The sequence below is a fragment of the Styela clava genome, chromosome 14, assembly GCF_964204865.1.
Source record: "Styela clava chromosome 14, kaStyClav1.hap1.2, whole genome shotgun sequence".
Lineage (NCBI taxonomy): Eukaryota > Metazoa > Chordata > Ascidiacea > Stolidobranchia > Styelidae > Styela > Styela clava.
In genome coordinates this window covers 4,074,285-4,095,158 of record NC_135263.1, presented here as the reverse complement: position 1 = coordinate 4,095,158, position 20,874 = coordinate 4,074,285, and the positions used below count along the sequence as shown (strand labels likewise).

General features: G+C 36.7%; 5 protein-coding genes across 5 annotated transcripts; 1 reads left to right on the top strand and 4 right to left on the bottom strand.

Moving 5' to 3' along the window:
* Window positions 1-319: 319 nt before the first annotated feature.
* LOC120340832 (26S proteasome non-ATPase regulatory subunit 7-like) lies at window positions 320-6,211 on the bottom strand. Its single transcript, XM_039409209.2, has 7 exons — window positions 6,002-6,211; window positions 5,232-5,324; window positions 4,694-4,872; window positions 3,925-4,016; window positions 2,592-2,713; window positions 1,643-1,746; window positions 320-1,053 (listed from the first exon to the last, which is right to left on the bottom strand). The coding sequence occupies exons 1-7, from the start codon at window positions 6,177-6,179 to the stop codon at window positions 829-831; spliced, it is 993 nt and encodes a 330-aa protein (XP_039265143.1). The 5' UTR covers window positions 6,180-6,211; the 3' UTR covers window positions 320-828.
* A 13-nt stretch (window positions 6,212-6,224) lies between these two features.
* Window positions 6,225-8,566, bottom strand: LOC120340834 (DNA-directed RNA polymerase III subunit RPC7-like). The gene has a single exon (XM_039409211.2). It carries the CDS (start codon window positions 8,428-8,430, stop codon window positions 7,774-7,776), a length of 657 nt encoding a protein of 218 aa, XP_039265145.2. The 5' UTR covers window positions 8,431-8,566; the 3' UTR covers window positions 6,225-7,773.
* Window positions 8,567-8,754: 188 nt separating this feature from the next.
* Window positions 8,755-10,231, top strand: LOC120340833 (leucine-rich melanocyte differentiation-associated protein-like). The gene has a single exon (XM_039409210.2). The coding sequence runs from the start codon at window positions 9,035-9,037 to the stop codon at window positions 9,707-9,709; it is 675 nt and encodes a 224-aa protein (XP_039265144.2). The 5' UTR covers window positions 8,755-9,034; the 3' UTR covers window positions 9,710-10,231.
* Window positions 10,232-10,777: 546 nt separating this feature from the next.
* On the bottom strand, window positions 10,778-15,803 carry LOC120340831 (RNA polymerase-associated protein CTR9 homolog). Its single transcript, XM_039409207.2, has 2 exons — window positions 12,236-15,803; window positions 10,778-11,841 (listed from the first exon to the last, which is right to left on the bottom strand). Exons 1-2 carry the CDS (start codon window positions 15,282-15,284, stop codon window positions 11,639-11,641), a joined length of 3,252 nt encoding a protein of 1,083 aa, XP_039265141.2. The 5' UTR covers window positions 15,285-15,803; the 3' UTR covers window positions 10,778-11,638.
* A 146-nt stretch (window positions 15,804-15,949) lies between these two features.
* LOC120340835 (polyisoprenoid diphosphate/phosphate phosphohydrolase PLPP6-like) lies at window positions 15,950-17,733 on the bottom strand. Its single transcript, XM_039409212.2, has one exon. It carries the CDS (start codon window positions 17,567-17,569, stop codon window positions 16,952-16,954), a length of 618 nt encoding a protein of 205 aa, XP_039265146.2. The 5' UTR covers window positions 17,570-17,733; the 3' UTR covers window positions 15,950-16,951.
* Window positions 17,734-20,874: the final 3,141 nt, after the last annotated feature.

The window sequence follows — 20,874 nt, the reverse complement described above, 5'->3', positions numbered from 1 at the left end:
TATTCATTAGCTTGCCAAGATGCTAAAGACTCATCCAAACTTGCAACTTATGCTGATTGTATTTCACTTGCCAATGCTTCGCTGGATAGCCATTCACTCAGTGCTTGAGGCATCACACTCTGCTATCTCACTATATACTACCCCAACATTACTCTACTACAGATAATTTTTTAACATTATATTATCCATGGGTTTGTGTCATAATATTCTCCTAAGCATAGCCATATTATAGCATGTAGGTCTTGAAATTTACTCCATAGTAAATTTTTATCAGAGGTATCACCATTTAAAAATTAGACAGGCTCCAACAAAAAAGGAGACAAATACATGGTTTTTTATTACTATTTCCAATAGAGGGACATCTCAGTGAACGAGAGGAGAAGTAGCACATTTTATGTCCAAATATTAAGATAATATTAGGAAATACTTCAAGTCAGAAGATTTCCAAAACCAAAGTGGTTGAGATGCGCAGACATCAATATCTACGTATCTATAAATCTCAGAATCTCAGATCTCTTATACCTATAAATCTCAGAAACCTACTTTCCCAAAAGCTGACACATTATCATGTTGTTATTACAGATTTACTGCCTGCTATTCAGCTCCAACTTCAACCCAAATTGTGTTGAATGCTATTTTACTAGTTTAAGAGCTCAGTGTATGTTGTAAATTGCATTTGGAAACTATGGATGTTAAAAAAAAAAAAAACACGACAAATTATAAACCAATCCTCGTTTGCTTTTGAATAAGAATCTGGCGCTGTGCTGCAATTTCAAATAGAAAGAGGAACAAAATATAATATCGTCCACGCAAATTATTTTCATAGGTTTATTTCTTTTTCCCGCTAGTTGTGCTCGGTCGTGATGTTGATTTCTTTGAATCTCCGTCAGCTTTTTCATCTTTCTTTTCCGATTTCGAATCGTCAGCTTTCTTCGGTTTCCTGTCATTCTTTTCAGCGTCGCTTGTCGATATCTTGTTGTTGATTAGATTATGAAGAGCGATCACAGCTCGGATTAGGGATGCCAGATAAACAACTAACATTTGATCATTTGTCTAAAAAGAAAAGTGTTTAACAAAAGTAGGATTCTTAGATAGATAGATGATTTATTTCCAAATAATTCATTAAAGTACATATTGCAATAAAAATAAACAATAATCATAAAATATAATCAGAATGAGGCGGGCAAAACTAACTTTAATGTCGACCAACCCCCAAGGAAAGTTCCATCAGGAAAAGGCACTCTAAGAGTTATCTCGATAAGAAAGACTGTAATCAGCGCTGGATAGCTGTGATGTTTATTGGAGCTGGAGCCAGGCCTACCATAATTATTTTTCACATTTATAATTTTTTATTACAAACAATCTCATCCTTCTCAACTTATATAACTTTTTTGAATTTATTTCAAGTGTGAACCACGCTTTTGCAAACTTTTCTCACAAAATCCATCCCCACATGATTTAAACCTGCGAACACCCATGTTTTTTTAATAAGGTTAATTGAGCCCCTAACCCTAATTAATAATAACTCAACTCTAATCTATGTCACGAAAATAAAGCTGAAAGCTTAGGACTTGGGATTTAATATTGATGACATTTCAATATTAGAATTTTTCTCTTTTGTATTTTCTTTATACAAGCTCACCTTTAAGTAGAAAGCCTTGCTGAAGTCCAGTAGATTAACATCAGGTAGAAGGTTGAATATGTTTTGTAGTTCATAGATGATTGTGTGATTGATGGGAAGCTTACCTGGAACAATATTTTTAATTTATTAACTTTAAAAAGGTTAAATTGCCGACTCACACTGAGTCACACATATATATTTTATTTTTATTTTATTGATATTATATCCCAGGGTGATCCAGGCCCGCAGGCCACATGTGGCCAGCCGCTTCATTATCTGTGGCCCGCGTCGCATTCGGCAAGGAATAGAATAATCCCATTTTGTGTTGTTTCGTCTGAATTAACCAAAAAATCTTTTGACATATTTTTGCATCACTCATGTCACTGAAATGACTAGTGTTATGGCTTGCTGAGCCAATTAGCGAAGTTAAACGAGCGAAGTTCTTGGCACTATTGTGGCCTGAGAACAATGCAAAAGTAATTTTGTGGCCCGCGGAGGTGCCAATCTTGGACCACCCTGATATCTGATTGGTTACTTATATACAGCATGGGTTAAGAGCCTTGGTGACCTAACTGGTCTTGCATACTGACCCTCACATATGATGATCAACCGATTATTGTTAAATTATATTTTTTTCTGTTGTTTCGAACGTAAATTAGTGTTGACATTGTTTGTGGTAATAAATTCTCTCTCTATCTCATATCTTTGAGCATAAGGTATGCTACTTGTTGGGAGCATGAGGGCATAGTGGACCCTGATGAGAGCAGGGTTTGATAACTGGGAAAAAAATCCTCCAGAGAGCAAATTTTACTTTTCATATTTGAGCCTAGTGTAACTAATATAAACTTATTCAGTATTACTGTAATGCATATTTATTTTAAACTACCAGTAATAAAAAAAAATGCAGGCGGCATTTTGGGGTCGCGACCCATAGGTTGGGAAACACTGACATAGGCCTCATCCCACTTACCATGTGCAACTTTTTCCAAATAATTCCTGATTTCCACCAATTTTACGCTGAGGCCTTTCAATCCTTGAAGTTGGTTTGTGATTCGTTGGGACAATGAACCTACTGTGATGTTGTGGATATCCCTGGAATTAAAATTTGTATTTCCAAGATAAAGATAACTGATACCCAGCTGGTAATCTGAGAAAATTTAAACCGAGCAGTATGGTAATAAGACTCTGCAATAAACGAGAGTTTCACTTGATAATTTTATCTTTTAGAGTTAAAAATTTATGAATCTGAAATATTTGGTCACTTGCAACTTCTCGATTATTAATCATTGTTTCAAGATGATAACCTCCCTTTCTATGCAAACTTGGGCGCTCCAGAAGTATGTGTACCAATATGGAGGTAACTAATTTTGTTCGCCTACTTTACATCAAAGGGAATGAAACCTATGGACAGGGGTATATCCAGACAGTTTCCAAACTCGTAATAGAACTAAATAGAGGAAAATCTGAATAAAATTTTGGCCCAACCCTAACCTGGTACACATACTACGGAAGTACCAAACTTGTATCTAACAGTCCTGCTGCACACTAACAAAAATGTGTTTCTGTAACGTTTCGTCTGACGTCCTTAGACAAGCAGTTTACAAGAATGAGTTCAACAATTGGTCGTTGTTGTAAACTGTTTGTCTGAAGAAGTCTGATTTTGGTCAGACGAAAGATTACAGGAATACATATTTGTTAGTGTGCAGCAGGACTCTTGGATTGCATAGTATGGTATTTTTATCTCCGCTACAGCATCCTTGCATTATATGCATGGGGATCCACTAGCGCGAAGGCATTGAGGAAGAATTGGGAGTTAGTCTCGCGTAAACTCTATGAATGATGATTGTATATAACAAGTATGAAAATAAAACTTTTGGTTTAATATCAGGGAAAACAAAGCTCCCACCTCAAGACACATTTCAATAACTAACGAGTGTACGAAATAATAAAAAAGCAATAAGCATTCTTATTGGCGTTATGCTTGTACTGAAGATATAGTAAAAATGTTTATGCACAACCTTCTATGTTGACATCAAATGTTAGAAATATCAGTTCAATACTGGCTTTTTGTGTAGATCAGGGGCCTATTATACCTGAGCTTGTGCGAAGCGAACAACACATTTGATAACATCAACAAGTTAACCGATTTTTTGTACGTGCAACTACTAGAAAGCCTATGTTGAATAAAAGCGTGGCCTGCAGTTTCACCCAGTCATTTTTATCTGGCCCTTCTGCATTAAAGGTTGCATACCCCTGGTGCAGACCATCAGTGTCACTAAAAACCGCCCAGAACCGGCACATACCTGAGTAAATGTTCAACTCCTACTTCTTCAGCTTCTTCAGCTCCGATCTCACTTGGGACATGCTCAAATGTACGTGAAGTGGGGGTGCCATCCTGTGGATAAATGAAAGTTAAATATGATTAAAGTATAGATTAATTTGAGGGTCATTGAAAGATTTGATTTTGACATTGTGCATTTATGATTCCAGGACCAAGGTATTACCTAGTGTGAAACAAATTATACAATATCAAATCAGAAAGATTCTGCACCTTCTGGAAATAGTAGCTCCATCTTGCATATTAGTGATCGCTTGTCTGGAGCTTTGTGCGGAATGAAAGTGAGGAAATTGGAAGTAACAATATGGGTACTCCCGTAGTGTGTGTACCAGGTTAAGTTGGGCCATAATTTTATTCTGATTTTGCTTATTTTGGTTCTATTACAAGTTCGGGGACCACCTGTGTTTGCCAAATGAATATTACCCCTGTCCATAGGTTTCAGTCCCTTTATACAACTTGATGTAAAATAGGCGAACAAAATGAGTTACCTCCATATTGGTACACACACTTCTAAAGCGCCACAATATGTATGACAATATATAGCAGTCTGTTACATGTAAAAGACCGTTGCTGATAGAGTCGCCAAGAAAAAACTACCAGAAAGGCAGAGAATGTGAAAGAAACCAAGGCAGCGAGGAAGGCCAAAGATAAAAACAAAAATAGTGACTGGAAGCGTCTAGCGCTCATCAACAATCCAAACCTGAAAATATATTTATAGTTACTTTTATACATACATCATGAATCTCTTCAACAGAGATGTAAGCTTCAGTTGGAAGTCCAAGTTCTTTAGGTTTTGCGTCAATAACCACGAGTACTGCGTTAGAATTGTATCGTTTTATCAATTCATTAATTGCAATATCGTTAGGACATAGCTTTGGTCCTGTATGATACCATCCTATGATTCTTTCGCGAGCTGAAAAGGAAGATTCAAAAGTATTCAATATATAATTTAATATATAATAATAATGTATAGTATGAGTTGTATACAGAGATAGCCAAGACCGGATAACTTACTATTCGGAATGTATATGCAACACATACATCAATGTATATACACCGCATATCTGATTACCCTGCGTAGGTTCACAAATTCGATCCCAAATATTTGCAGCCCCTTAAACACCTCAACTCGTCTAGCGTTAATCAGAAAGTTAGGTCAGGCAAAGACGAGCTCATTGGCTCTGTATAATGGCTGTCAAAATTGTTTTTCAGGGCACAAAGAATCACGCCAATAAAGTGTTGCATAAGATGTTGTATTAATATTGCATTTACCATTAACTTTCTTGAACATGCTGTACATTTGTTCCAAATAATCGTGATCGAGAAACCAAACTTCTCTGTCTCTGACATCTTCATCAAATGGAACTAAAAATCAAAATAATGTTTCAAATGACATAAGTATAAATACAGGGGTTCTAAACCTTCTTTTTCTGGTTTAACCCATGTACAATTTTAAAACTAAAATTTTTAAAAAGGGCTAGCTCTCTCCACAGCAAGAGCATAATACACATCAATTACGCAAGAGAATACTTTGTTTTCTTCTATGTAATCAACAGCCACATTTGGCCACGTATTTTCAAACTTGCAATTATTTTCCGACATGCAGATCAAATCAACCAGAAAGGGTAAATCTATTCCCTGCTGAGATACCCATAGAGTTATTTTTTCAATGCATTCAAATATACCCTATATTCAAAAATGGGTGCTCCCGAAGTATGCGAACCAAGATGGCGGACATCGGAACGTAACATGGGTAACAGGTTAGGGTTGCACGATAATTTTTTTCCAATTTTCCTTATTCTAGTCCTCTTATCAGTTCGAAGACTAGCCAAGAGCCTCCCGCAGTATTTATACCTAAAATTATGGCCTAACCCTAACCTAGTACACATATTACATTCCGATATCCGCCATCTTGGTTCGCATACTTCGGGAGCCCCCAAAAATGAGTATAGCAATAGCTATAGCAGTCTTGGTTGTTGATTTACCTGCTTGACTACTGCCTCATTAAAAGAGAACACATTACAAAATAGGAATAGACTTACCTGCAAAACTATTAGAAACATCTAAAATTTTCTTTCCATCGATTGTTTTCCATTGACCAAGTAAAACCCCAACAACTCTGCTTTGACTTCCTACCTTTCCCATTCTATTGAAATGATCAACAACACTCAGAAGTACGAGTGGATGAACCACAACATGATCCATTGGAATCGCAGACATTTTGTTAAAATATTATGTCTAAGTAATTTTAAAAGCTGTAATTCAAAAATAATTTCATATTTGCAATAAATATATTCGTATTTACTGATGCGTAAAGTACCACCATAATTCTAGTTTCACTTTTAATAGCTCTTGAAATTTCAGTGCCTGCCTGTAACTTCTTTCAAGAATTCGTCTCCTTACAACAAAATGAGTATGACTCTGCTTTGAGAAAATACCCGAAAAAAAAAGTTAACCCATTTGGGAGAAAAGTAAGATAGATGGAACAATTTTATTTTACTTATTTCAAGTTGACAGTCAACTTTTGCTACTATTCTAATGAACAATATATACCAAAATAATAAATAAATATTCTAAATAAATGCGATACATAATAATGAACTGAGCATTAGAAATAATTCTTTATATGACAATCCATTGAAAGGAACATATCTTAAATTATAGTTTAGTCCAGGGGTGCACAACATGAAGCACGCGTGCCAAATATGGCACGGCATACCCTTGAACATAGAAAACGAACGATTTTGTAAAAACAAAAAAATATTCATGATATACATAAAAAAAATCATGTTTATATCGAAAGACACTGGAATGGTCATGTTTATCTACAAATTGCAAGGTAGTAGCTGAAAATAAATAGTTAGGCAAGCCTACAGTAGCGAGCAGTTAAGTACCAATAGGTGAAACGTGATTTTCCGCATATCGATGATGGTAATAAGGTGTGTTTATGTCGTAAAAATCTAAATCGGCATATTCATTCACACCAAAGAGACTACTGTATGACTCGAATATATTATATTCACTTGCACTTCGAAACAAGAACGTCTTCAAATGAGCAGTCATTCAGAATTATGTATTATGATTCAAATTTGTTTTATGTGTGTTTTACATGAGTTTGATTACAATACCAACGATTGTGCCTGGCACACGACAAGATTATTTTGAAAAATATGGCACATATCCTCATTTGGGTTGTGCATCTCTGGTTTGTTTAGTCTATTATAGTTTCATTCGGTTTCCCCCTGTATTGAAAATCAATGAAAACTGATCAGCTAGAATTATTTCATTCTTTAGTATTTCTCTTATCGTGATGAAGAGCAATTGATTAATATAAAACAGATTGGCCTTCAGATAAACATGAAAGAGTAAGGTGAATCACAATAAATGAAGTTTTATCTTCATTAAAAGCATAAACCATTATTTAACTGCACAAAAAATTCAAATTCATTGATTTTTGAATAAAGAGCAAAAATACTTTTGGTGAACTTGATTACGAAGTTCAGCTTGGAAAATTCTACTCAACATTCCTTTTAAAACATCAACAAAATCCCAAAAATGTTTTTATATTATCTAGAAATCCCAATCACACCCATACATTCATCTTATTATTTATTCCAACTCTGCCTGCTCACTACCTGGAAAACAAGGAACAATCTATTTCCGATGATCAAGTCAGTGGAACAAGATGCTATGATAAATTAGTACCACTTTGACACCTCTTCACACTTTGGTAGTCGCTTCGAGATCAATTTCCATTATTTTCGGGTAAGTTCACTGTTTCAGAGTACTTCATTCAAAAGAAAAATTTGACTAATCAATAGATTCCTCCGTCCTTATCATCTAATGTATCTTCTTCCTCATCAAGATAAGATTCTCCATTATCAAAGTACGAAGTTAAATAATCATTTCCTTCATCTTCATCAACCTCGTCAATTTCAAGTTCGACTTCTGACTCAGTATCGTTTGCGTCTCCTGCCTTTTGCGCTTCTGGATTTTGATCTTTCTTCTCAAGCTCATCGAGCTTTTTCTTGACCTCCTCTTCGTTAACAGACTCCGCTTTTTTCTTCTCGACTAATTTTGGTGCAATTTTTTTGCTTGCTTTACGTTTTCTTTTCATTTCAATTTTTAATTCTGCCGGGAATCGACTCCAATCTGGTTCCCAACCTAGTTCGTTATCTGAATGATTGCTAATTCGATATTTATCTGAATATCTGTCTAGAAAGTTTTTTTCTTCTTGTTTTTTAATATAATATGGTGAATCCCGCATTGTCTTTTCAAAGTTTTTTTGCAAGGCAAGTAAATAGTCTTGATCTTCCCCTGTCAAAAGCGGTACAGGTCGCTTTTTCAATGGGGGATAATCAGGAGGTGGTTGAAGCAAAGACGTCGGCAACGCATCGCCTCTACCAAATCCTATGGCTTCAATATTAAAAGAAAGACCCGATCCTCGCCCTCTTCCTCTACCTTTCGACATATTTGAATGAAAATGTCAAATAAACAATGAAAATTGACGAAAAACTATCTCGATAAAGTAAGAGCTAGATTCCAAATCAGCTCTTATTCATGAATCAGCATTTTATTTATTTGCCTGTTCACGATTTTCACGCATGACTGGGATCGCCAAATTATTTTTTGGGATAAAGCGAAAAAGGAGAAATAAAAGCAAATCAATAAATTAAGAAATTTTAATTTTTCAAGAAAAACAAAACAAACATGCCGATGTAAAAATTTTAATCCCGCGCATCAAATTTGCGGTATGTAGATTTGAATGCATATTCAGAGATCGTGGAAAATGCTTTAACTAGAATTTTTTTCTCTGTACAATCATAGAGAGAGGAATCCGATTAGACGATCAGATCATATGAAGAACCAACCACGACCTCTATTCCGGATCTGTTCAGGCACTGGACAAGCTAGTCACTTAATCGTCACAGATGCATATGCGTGTTATCGTAGGTTCGTAGTTGTACATTAACTTGTGACAAACATGCATTACTGCAATACGGTATTTGTCACAAGACTTTATATTTGTATGCGGACCGGACAAAGCAGTATGGCATCACACTGAGGTATATGGAATGGAGGCTATATATGAAGATATAGATATATCGGAGGACGTCGACGAAGTGGCGATTACAGGAAATAGGTTATGTTATAGCGGAAATGATTGTGAGAATTTTCCACAACATTTATTGAGGTATACCCGCCTAGCTGTGTGCATCGACCTGAGCCATAATAAGCTCAAAAATATCAATGATTTATCGAAGTTCGTCCATCTGCAAGAGTTGAATTTAGATAACAATGAAATCGACGACGAAACCGAGTTTCCGGAAATGAACACTTTACAGACACTTTCGTTAAATAAAAACCAACTAACTAATCTCGAAAAATTGGTGGCACAACTTAAACAAAAATGCAAGAACTTAACATACTTGAGTTTACTCGGAAACGCTGCCTGCAGACATCCATTACTAGGATATACTGATGAAGATTATGCGGAAGTGCGACGTTATATCGCAACATATTTACCGAAACTAGAAATCATAGACTGGCAAGCGGTAGCAGAGGAGGAAAGGGGAGATCATCCTTCTGCTTTAGAAGCAACTACCTTCGAAGAATTTGATGTTAAATTCACAACTGAAAACGAACAGCTTTCCCCACCAACACCTAGAGCAGCCGCAGGAAAAGTGCGTTATACTTATATCGGGAAGCAATCCGAGGGCAACAGGTTTATCAGAAACAACAACCTTTGACAGATAAAAACGTCTCATAGGCTAAGAGTTCGAATAAAAAGGCGTTGAACCTTATATTTCATCAACATCAAATACTTTTTCGCGTGTCACCCTGATCAAATGCTCAATTTCAAGATGCTCAAATGCTATTTGAGCGCCCTGCAAATTTCCCTATATTTATTTCTGAAAGAATTTGATATCCAATGATTTCTGATAGCAGTGATTTTTTTTTCCAACTACGACAGCAAGAATTTAGCAAAACGATTTAACATTGTGTCTCTGATCTACTCAACATTGTGTAATGGATAAAGCGCAAATGTCCTATCAGAGGCAGACAACATGTTTCTCATTTAAAGCGTGTTCCTATGTGTTATAATATTACAAATATTTTTTATGAAATTCATTTTATTTTAACAAGCAATACATTGTAATTTACAAAAATGTTTGGTAACAATCAAGGCAGGGCTGAAAGCATTTACAGTATATCAGGGCAGAGAAAGGGGTTATTTTCATGAGTTTACTTCGAACAAGACTATGCAAAAGAAGCTACCGATTATGATACAAGGGAGCTATATTTAAATAAGGACTGGGATCTTGCTATTCTGGCAAGGCCTTATTACAACCTCAGTGTACGGTAGGTAGGAATGGGGTTTCAACTTGACCATCACACCCATTCAAAGGTATTGGAAAACGACAGAGTTATCCACTTCCTCTACCATATGCATAGAACAGCATAAAGCATTATTTCATTGAGGGCGCTCAAGGAGTGTGTGCACCAATATGGAGGTAACTAATTTTGTTAGCCTACTTTCATCAAGTTGAGTAAAGGGACTGATTACTATGGGCAGGGGGTATATTCACGTGGCTAACAGACAGCCCGGAATAAAACTAAAACAAGAAAAATCGAAGTAACATTATGGCCTAACCCTAACCTGGTACACACACTACGGGAGTATTCATTTAGGACTACTACAAGATTTTTGTTGTGTGCAAGGCCCCAGCACATGAGCCACTCAAGAGTACAATATTGGGCCCAAGTTTACATCTTCCTGAGAACAAGGTGGTGTCTTAAAAAAGGCTGGGCGTAAGTTCGAATATGATCACTTAATTAATATCTTCTTGGTAGTAAACAGGGATGTCAGTTAAATAAATTTCAAATAAATAATGGAATTATTGTTTTCTCAAGTTATTTTCCATAGTGACAAATCAAATTTATATCAAATTCTATTCAGTTCACGCCATTACTGTTGCAGAATTTCAGAATACCAAAACCGTTTGGGACCTCTTGAAGTATGCGCACCAAGATGGCGCACAACCTGAACCCAGGTTGTGTACCAGGTTGGGGGTCAGGTTGTGTGACATCTTGGTGCGCATACTTCAGGAGTACCACCGTTTGAATGTATAGGAACAAAATCAGAATTTTTCACAAAAACTATCCGAATGACAATTGGATGAGTTCATAACTAAAATCAATGATATGTTTATGTTAAGATGGATGGGAATAGAGCTGGACAAGCATATGAAGTTGGATCCATAACAAACCAATGGCCCACGCAAAAAGTTTTTTAAAAAATACTAAACCAAACACTAACGCATCAAGCTCGAGCGATGTCCGAAGTACTTATTCGAATGTTAATTTCTATTTTGAAATGGTATTTCAAAAATTTGAATAATTCATTAAAAACATTGATACAAAATTTGTCAATTTCGAAGATAAATAACAGTTTTGAGTCAAATATTTTAACACAATTTTGACATATAAAATTCTTGGTTTCGAAGGACTTCGTTTTTGGTTTTTGAGAATTGAGATAACTGATCAAAACTATTAATTTCAAATTTTAGCTTTTGAGAAGAAATAACAAACTGGTTCAAATTCATGAAGAAAAACATACATCAAAATTTGCAACAAAATAAATCTAATTCCGAATTATTCAAATATCAACATTCCTATTAATCACTGGAGTCAGCGCCAGACGCTGCTTCTTGCTCAGACTCATGTTGATTGTCCTCGGAAGCTCTGTTTTCCGATGAGTCATCAGACTGGTTATGTGCCGCTGCTTCGCTTTCTGACCCACTCGCTGCAATAGGGTAGGCTGCAGGTGATCCCTCTTCTTCACTAGATGATTGTAACAGCTTTTTGCCACCACTTGCACCTGGAATGCAAATAATTAGAATGAAGATAGACATTTTTTATACTTATGGAGAGGAAAACTGATACGATGGGGTAACAATATGGCAAAACACGACTTCTATTCTGGTTAATAGGAAAATAGTTAACAAGTTGATCTTTCAGTATACATAAACCTGAATGATGTCGAAACGACCTGTAAAACATGACTAGTCCAGCGATAGCAAAAGTCCAACAATGCTCTCGCACAAAATCATCTCCCCCGAAGAAAATCAATCAGTCTCTAGTATAAACCTACACAATAACGCAAGAGTGGTTGTACTATCAGCATAAGTGCATGCTACCTTTCTTTGAAATAATTCTCACAAAAAAATTTCCAATTTATATATATATAAAATCCAATATGCAAATATTTTCACCTGGTGCATCGTTTGCCGGTGGGCCCTCTCCGCCACTGCTTGAAGATGTGTCTGAAATATATGCCCTTGACTTGACCTTCATCTTTTGTTTCATCGATAATTTATCCACAGGAGCTGGCTTTGATTTCGCTTGCTTTTTAGAAGTCTTCTTTCCTCTGTCATTGTCTGAATCACTGTCCCCACTCCCTGCTGGTTTTGATCCCCGCTCCCCTTTTGTTTTTAGTTTCTTTTTACGTTTTTTGGTGAGTGGCTCAGCAGTACCTTCAACGTGCATGATTCCAGCATCATCACTACTTCCGTCGTTAATGAAGTGATCAGTCGCTTTGTTTCCGCTTTTTGATTTCTTTTTACGTTTGGGTTCCGAATCCAATTCCAAGGTCTGTGCAACTGATTTGCTTTTTTCTTTAATTTGCGCTCTTTTTTCCATTAACGCTCTCATTTTTTCTTCCTGTGCTTTGATGCGCGACCGTTCCTCTTCAAGTTGTTTCTCTCTCAGTGAAGCTCGCTCTCTCTCCTGTTCTTCACGCAATGCTTTCTCCTCCTCAGCTTGCCTTCTCGCACGAGAAACGTGATACTGAGCTTGAGACAGCAAATCTCGACACTTACTTGCTTCTTTCTCAGATTGTTTGAGATCGAGCTTCATTCTATCACCATGTTTGCTCAAAAACGTAAAATAATTTTGTGCCAATTCTAGTTCAGTCACAGCACGTAGCACAGTCTTCAAATTACTTTTTTCATCTCTCAAAACGTTCATTGCCAACTGTTGCATCACGACCGAAACATTATAAAGCACAACCATGTCGTTTGGAGCTACGTGCCTCGCTTTCATCAGTACCTTCTTACAATCAGTCAACTTGTTGCATTTGAAATAAGCTCTTGCAAGATAAGTTAGTACCTCAGGGTCGTGGTGTTTGTAGAACTTCTTGAGACAATTTTCATACATCTGTACGGCACTTATATATTGCCTTTGCTCAACATAAATATGAGCCAAATTAAGCCAGACATCCGCAACTTCAGCAGTTGCTTCACGAACTTGTGAAAAAATATCCCGAGCCTCCCGAATGTAACCTTTATGTGCAAGTACAGATCCTATTCCGTTCGCAGCAAAGATATTTTTCGGATCATTTCTTAAAACTTGTTTAAACATGGCGAGAGCGCGGTCCTGATGGCGTTTTTCTTTCTCTTTGTCTCTGGTTGGGTTATGAAGGGTCTGAAGCCAGACATTACCGAGAGCAAGCATAGAATAAGCATCGTTTTGTGTTTTCTCATTTTTCAAAATTCTTTCGAACTTTTTCTGTCCAGGTCCCCACTCTTGTTTAGCAAGATGTAAATTCCCAATCAGTGACCAAGCATCTGGATGATCCTGGTTTATTTGTAAAGCTTCTTTAAACCACTCAGAAGCTTCGTAAATCTGACCCCGGTCTCGAGCAAGACAACCAAGCCTCAGATAGCAATCAGTGTAATTCGGATGGTGTCGTAAAATATTTTTATAATGTTCGACAGCAGTTTCGAAATGGTACATTTCCTCGCACAAACGCCCTAGATTGTACTGCATTGTAACTGTTATGGAATGGTAATAAACCTCATCATGATCTGCTTCCGCCATTGCACGCTCCATCGCAGCTTCATAGTACTTTTTCGCTTCTTTTAAATTCCCGAGACGAAAATGAAGAGCGGCGACATTGTTCAAAATCTCAGGTGGGATATCAGCTTGTACGGTGTCCTTGAGTATAGAAGTTGCAGTTCCATAAGCAGCTAGAGCTCCCTGTATGTCAGACTGTTCTAATATCTGAGCAAGCTCGATCCAGGCCTCAACATCATCAGGGTATTGGTCTGTGATTTTCTTTAAATGCTTACAAGCTAATCCCTGCTTTTCTGGGCTGTCAGATTGAGCGTACAGTGATCCCAATATTTTCATTGTCTCGTAGTTGTTTGGGTAAGCTTTCAGCACCTTTTCGAAACATTCAGCAGCTCTTTCCTTATCTTGTTCTTCTCCTTTGAAAATATACATTTGTCCTAAACCATAATAAGGCATGACAAAATTCGGAGTTGCAAACTGTGTTGCTTGGTAATAATACTGAAAAGCTTGGTCATAATCTTCTTGTACGTGAAAACTTCTTGCCAACTGATAACAGCTTTCTGCTTGAACAGCCTCATTTTCAGTATTATGGAATGCATGCAACGCAAGATGTTGAACTTTTTCGTAATCTTTTTTGAAGAAAAAATGGTTTGCAAGGTGGTTAAGCACCATTGGGCTACTAGCGTCGATTTGATAGGCACGAGAAAGTCTCTGAATCCCGGCACGGATCGAATCAACGTCCTTGTTATTAAGATCAAGTATAGCAAGTCCAACGAGACCTCCGACACATACCGGGTCTAAATCTACTGCGCGTTGAAAAGCTTGTCTTGCTTTGTCAAGTTTATTGAGTTTGTAAAAGCAATGTCCCATTCCTAGTCTCACATCAGCAGGGCAGTTTGGATTTGTCCTCAAAGCTTTTTTGTAATATGCCAAGGCGCCTTTGTAATCTTTTTTATTAAAAGAAATACAAGCTTTGCCGAGAAGAGAAGGAATATTATCTGGTGATTGGTTCATTACAAAATTAAACTGAGCGTCAGCTTGGTCCATTTTGTCACCTTCAAGCAAGCAAAAGCAAGCACGACCAAGCAAATGATTCTGGTCGTACATAATAATCTTGTCAGCCATGGTATAAAGCTGTGTGGCTTGCATAAATAGGTCAGTTCTTTTATCTTTGTTCTTTTCTTTACGAGCTTGTTGAACATAATATGCAGCCAGTGTATCGAGGCAAGTCATCTGGTCTTTCTCATGATTGTGATATTCGAGATTCGCATTCGTTCGAGCGGACTCTAAAATCTTTACAAATTCTTCTACTTTGGTTTGTTTGTAGTATTCAAGCGCCAATGTTATCCATATATTCAGAGTTGTGTTTTCTTGTTTTAAAATTCCCAAAACCTCTTCACCCTCTGGCAATTGAGCCAAGTCAAGTTCAATGACTTCATCAGTGTCACGAAGTGGGATTTCAACAGACATTATGATGTCACAATTTCAATATTTTTTCAAAAAGTCAATCAAGAATGCTTTGTCAACATCAACAACCAAAGTTTAAATAATTGACAATCGGAAATCTCAATTCAATTTTGGGTGAAGAAAAATCCTCACACAGTCTTAGTATTAAGTATAATTGTAATTTCAGTCGCTCTCTCCAAGATTCCCACTACTGGTCCCACTTTGAAATGACAGTTTTTTTCTTTTTCACACTGGGATCATAGACGTACTTTCTGTTATTGAATAAGTACAATCCCAAAGTTGTGGCGATCATAAAACCATAGACTCCGTATCCAAGTTTCTTTCTTCCTGTCAAACCTGACCACCAGTCTCTTATCTCACCCATGATAACATTTCTGATAATGATACCTGATAAAAAGTTTGATAAAGATGATAATGCAGAGTTCAAAATTAATAAATTATTCGATTATGTGAATTCATTGATTGGTATTAGAAAACAAATTAAAAGTATTTATGGCTAAGTACCTACGGTAACTAATGCACATGGTGTCCGAAAAAATTTAGCTCGATTTTATAGTAACAATTAACAGATTACTTTTTTTTTGTTTATTAATATTTTTCATTGTGCTTGTAGTTTATCATGCAATAAAATTTTTGGATACCCTGTATATTCGGACAGTAAAATCCTCCAGAAGCAATGCCCAAATATGATGAGACAAACAAGGGCTCTTAAGAGCTCAGCGAAAGTAAGAAAGCAGATAAAATTGATAGCCTATTAAAACACACTTCGATTTTTACCCCTGAATATTTGAAAGTGATTTTCACACACAACAAGAATATTCTGAACAATTAACAGGTTTACTTTGCCCCTAAAAATCTCAAGAGATTCTAAATATCACAGTTAGATAATATTATTGGAATATGAAAAAATTGAGCATAAAAACTGCATGAAGAAGACCAACATTTCATCTATAGTAATCAACAAACATTTGATAGTTATCAAATATATTTATAAGAAAATAAAAATATAACAGCAGCAGCAGAATTAACTGTTACTAAAAACCAATGAAGTATGACAGCTCAAAATAATCTCATTTAAATTAGGGAGTGCGTGAAAATGCCGCCATTTTAAGCTTCAGAAGCCAAAATTAGAAATGTAAGAACATTCGCAGGCTGGAAGAAGGGAGCGCCTGCATGGGCATGACCTATATGTAATTCTAATACCGATATGCATATTTCAAATATAATTGAATTGTTAAGAATATACATGTACGAATACACAATTGGCGACATCTAGAGACACATAAGGTGTTAAAATATTTCACTCAAGTTTGGCGGGCCATATTAAATTTTTTATCCGTTGTTTTGGAAACCACTGGTCTGAATGAACTGACTTGGTCTCGTATTCAATTAACTGCCAGTAAGACTTATGTAGCTCTATGATTGAATCAATTTCGGAACTAGATTAGATGAAGACACTCCAATGACCTGTGATTCAGGGTTCAGCCACTTTTACTCAACATTGGTATTCATTAGTTAGGGATGAGGTTTAGCATAATTACTAAAACTCTTTTCAGAATCACTGCTAGGAATAATAACAAGCATGACCGAGCAGAATAATCTCATTTGGATAACATTAGGCTTGTGCTGAAGTATACTTTAACCAAATAGAGAACATACAAATAAATTAATCACTTTATAAAACTCAAAATAAAATTGCAGTTTTCATAACTGATCCAAAATTTTTCAATCAACACAAATTCAAAATAACCAATTATAAACCCTGCTATAACATCAGTAATGTGATGTCTACCAAGTATAACTCTTGATATTCCAACAACATGGCACCAAACTTGTAACAGGGCTCGTAGAGGGATAGCTAGTTTGATATGATACAAAATAAACCAAGTAACTAAGTAAGCACGGGTGGCATGGCCAGAGGGAAAGGAGAAATTATCTACAGATACAGTAGCAAACATATCATCTTTGTTATAGGCCGGTCGTCGTCTTCGTGCTATAAGTTTTATAGTTCCGACGATGATAAGGTCCATTAATAACGCAATTAGAAGGTTAAAAAACACCTCTTCGTACATGTAATTTCGAGTGTTGTAAAGTACGTATAAAGTAAAAGCTATCCATGGTATTCCGTGGCATGAAAGTTCTAATATTTGCATTATAGGACGAAGCCGTCCTCCTTTTGCATTCACAGCAAGTGACTTTGATAAACTTAGATCAGCAGCAACAAATGTTTTATGCATTATTTCCCATGTTGAATGGCTTTGTGGTCCTTCATCGTCCTTTTCTTTCATGGTTTAGTTTTTTGATCTTGGACTTTTGTTTCTGATCAAAAGCCCAGATCTTGTTGCAAAGGGTATTAATCTAGGATATGTACAGTAACTTATACAATGTAAATGTGTTTCAGTGTTTCTAGACTCTATCTTAAAAAATTATATTACAGTGTTAACAATTTCTGAATTTTGTAACAAGTAAGCAAACAGGTGAGGGAACGCATACTGGCATACCCATAACCACTTTTTTAGACAACACCTTACCATCTAAAATCTGTACCGTACATTTCTAACTTTACCGGTACCGTACTTCTGCACTTTGTTTTGTTTGCTTTCCTGAATCTGTACCGGTAATCAGTTTGACGCGGCGGTGTGGCTCAACGGGCTAAGCGTTAGGAATACGCTCGCCACCGCACCTCTAATCACTCTGCGTGGGTTCGCAGGTTCGAATCCCATGCAGGGATGGTTATGTGCGAGAGGATTGCTGGACTCCTCGCCGTCGTTGGGTGGTTCACGTAACCGCTGGTCGGTTACGGCTTCCTCCACCACCAAGTCCATGCTTCCGAAAAAAACAAACAATACAGTAAAAACTAATCCCATACCCGACTTGGAATGGTAACCGGACGAGAGGCCGTGGTTCGCCATATGGATAAGCCGTCTTATCGGCTTTCCTCTCCCCCGGGATAAATATGTAAATCCTATCCTATCCTATCCTTTGTATCTATTTTATTTTATCGATTATTTTATTGTCTGTTATTCTGATTACTGGATTATGAAGTTGGAACAACTAAGTGCCGTAGTTGAGTGTATTTCGATTTTCCGTTACAACAAAACAATGAAGCAATACTGGGCAAAACAAACAAATATACGGAAAATCAGAAAAGTGGGCAAAATCTAAATAAGATTCAAGACGTACCGGTACTGATGCACGTGCTCACTCAACCCAAACTTATATAAGTTACCGATACATTATTCTGTTATTAGTCACCCAGACAATGCAATCTTAAGCAATCGCCAATACAGCAATACTAAACGAGTTACCGGTACGGTACCATACCGTACTCGATTCTGCTTCAGGCAAGGAAAACGCGATACGGTACCGTCTGCTTAGCTGAGAGGTCTGCGTGGTGACCAGAAGTCAGCTGTCACCCAATTCACACAAACCATAAGTTCGAAAATATCAATTTCCGTGTCAATTATAACTACAAATTGATCATCGCAATATTTATAAATTCGCATTTTTTACTACGGTACGGTAACGTAAATAAAAATATACTTTATATATGGAATAAAATATAAATACTGAAATACCGCAAGGTGCCGCACCAAAATGCACCCGATGTTATATTTTTTTTTTATTGGATTTTTATAAAATAAAACAATATTGCAATAAACAATATCGATCAAAAAACAATACATAACAATGTCATTCCAGATCACTCGATACATGCCTTTTATGTATTTTTATAAAATATAAAACATAATTGCAGTGAACAATATTGAAAAAATACCATTTCATCCTATCTATAAATCAATATTTATCTGGTTATAGCAATTGCAAAGCCTCAACTAGCGAATACTATTATACGCCTATGGATGTTTCTCCAAGCATCGATTTTCTTGTTTATGCTCGTAATAATGACCGCAATAAGTCAACAATGACGTAACAATTGCAATTTGTGTAGCCGCTCAAACACATCTTCCCGGCCAGATATTTTAGCACGGTTGTAAGTATTGCCTCCATCTCCTGGTTTTGCGTTTTATTCGTCAGTTTTCTGTTGTGTTTCCAAAAATTAGTTGTAAGTCAAATGACTTAATCATGAATATGTCTTCCTAGGAGCTTTAGCTTAGCAATATTTAGCCCCGAAAAAGCTGCGATTTCAGTCAAATCGGTAACCCTTTCAGTCAAATCGGTAACCCTTTCATTCATGACTTTTTCGTTCACAACAAATTTTTAGTTTTGTTTTGAAATGAAGTGTTTGCGATGTCAATGGCATAGATACCGGTACTAAAAATGACGCCCGCCTGTGGCTGGGCCACGGAAACATTTTGATGTAGGCCACAGACATATTCAAAATTACTAGTTATATTTGTGTCACGACAGTGAATTTTGATTGTATTAACAATGTATTTTGATATTAGGTATTTGTTGCTACCGAGTGGTAATTTTCATTTTAATTACTAAAGTGAACGTCTCAATTTTTTCGGAGGTCAAAGGTCAGGAAAACATCTATGCCGTGGGGGAAAAGGTCCCTCTTTTTTGTCGAAATTACGCGCGAACCATCTGGAATCGTTTCTTTTGTCAGATTGTGGTATGCTGGACTGGTTTTGATGCACATAGACATTATAGGCTTTCCCCTCCCCCGGGATGAATATGTAAATCCTATCCTAACTCGTGTGGGTTAGTCTCCTTATACAACTTGATGTAAAGTAGGTAAACAAAATTCGTTACCACCATATTGGCACACATACTTCTGGATTGTCCTCATTTTAGCTAGAATAAACATTTTGTTCCAAGGATACTACCACCCTTACGTGGCTTATACCATAGACGCTAACATGGGTATCAAATACATTATGTTTATTTTCCTTTCACCCCCACGTTGGATCTTTCGCCATTTACCCGATGCCTTTATTGCTATAACGCTAAGGATAAGCGATATCCGCATTTTTAGGGCCCAGATAGATGTCTGAAGTTGGTTATATGGCCCACCGACAAAAAATGCTGCACACCCTGCTCTAGTACAGTTGGTGAGTTGCATTCAACTTTTTGGTATTTTGAATATTTATCGAAAGAGGTGCATTGCCCCACGTTTTTGTTTTAGTAAAGTATCGTCTTGTGCATGCACCATGTCTCCAACATTATGCCAGCTCATCTATATTGTTTACAAATTTCAATGTGTCATTATGAATATTCATTAAAATTCCCTGTTGCAGAGATCCCACAGAATTTGGAGCGAACTGAGGAGGGAAATTTATCGCTTTGTTTTAAGTACATTAGCACTTTTTATGATTGTTATACTTGGGGTTACCATATTTTTGTGACCTCAAAGCGGACGCCACCACAGCTGTGAATTTTTCAACTTTAAATTCATCGATTTTACATCAGGGGCCCACATTCAAAACCATCCCGGTTGTCTTCAAGAGTGCATGCGCTGTCTATCTAAAAAGGAATTTACGTTAACGTTAAGCACCCTTGTCCTTTTGGCGTTTACACGTAACAAATTGTAGCAATTATCAGCGGAAAACAACGAAACAAACAAATCCACCTTTATAAGTAGGCTACCGGTACGCTACACCGCAACAACAGTATCGAGAACATGCTA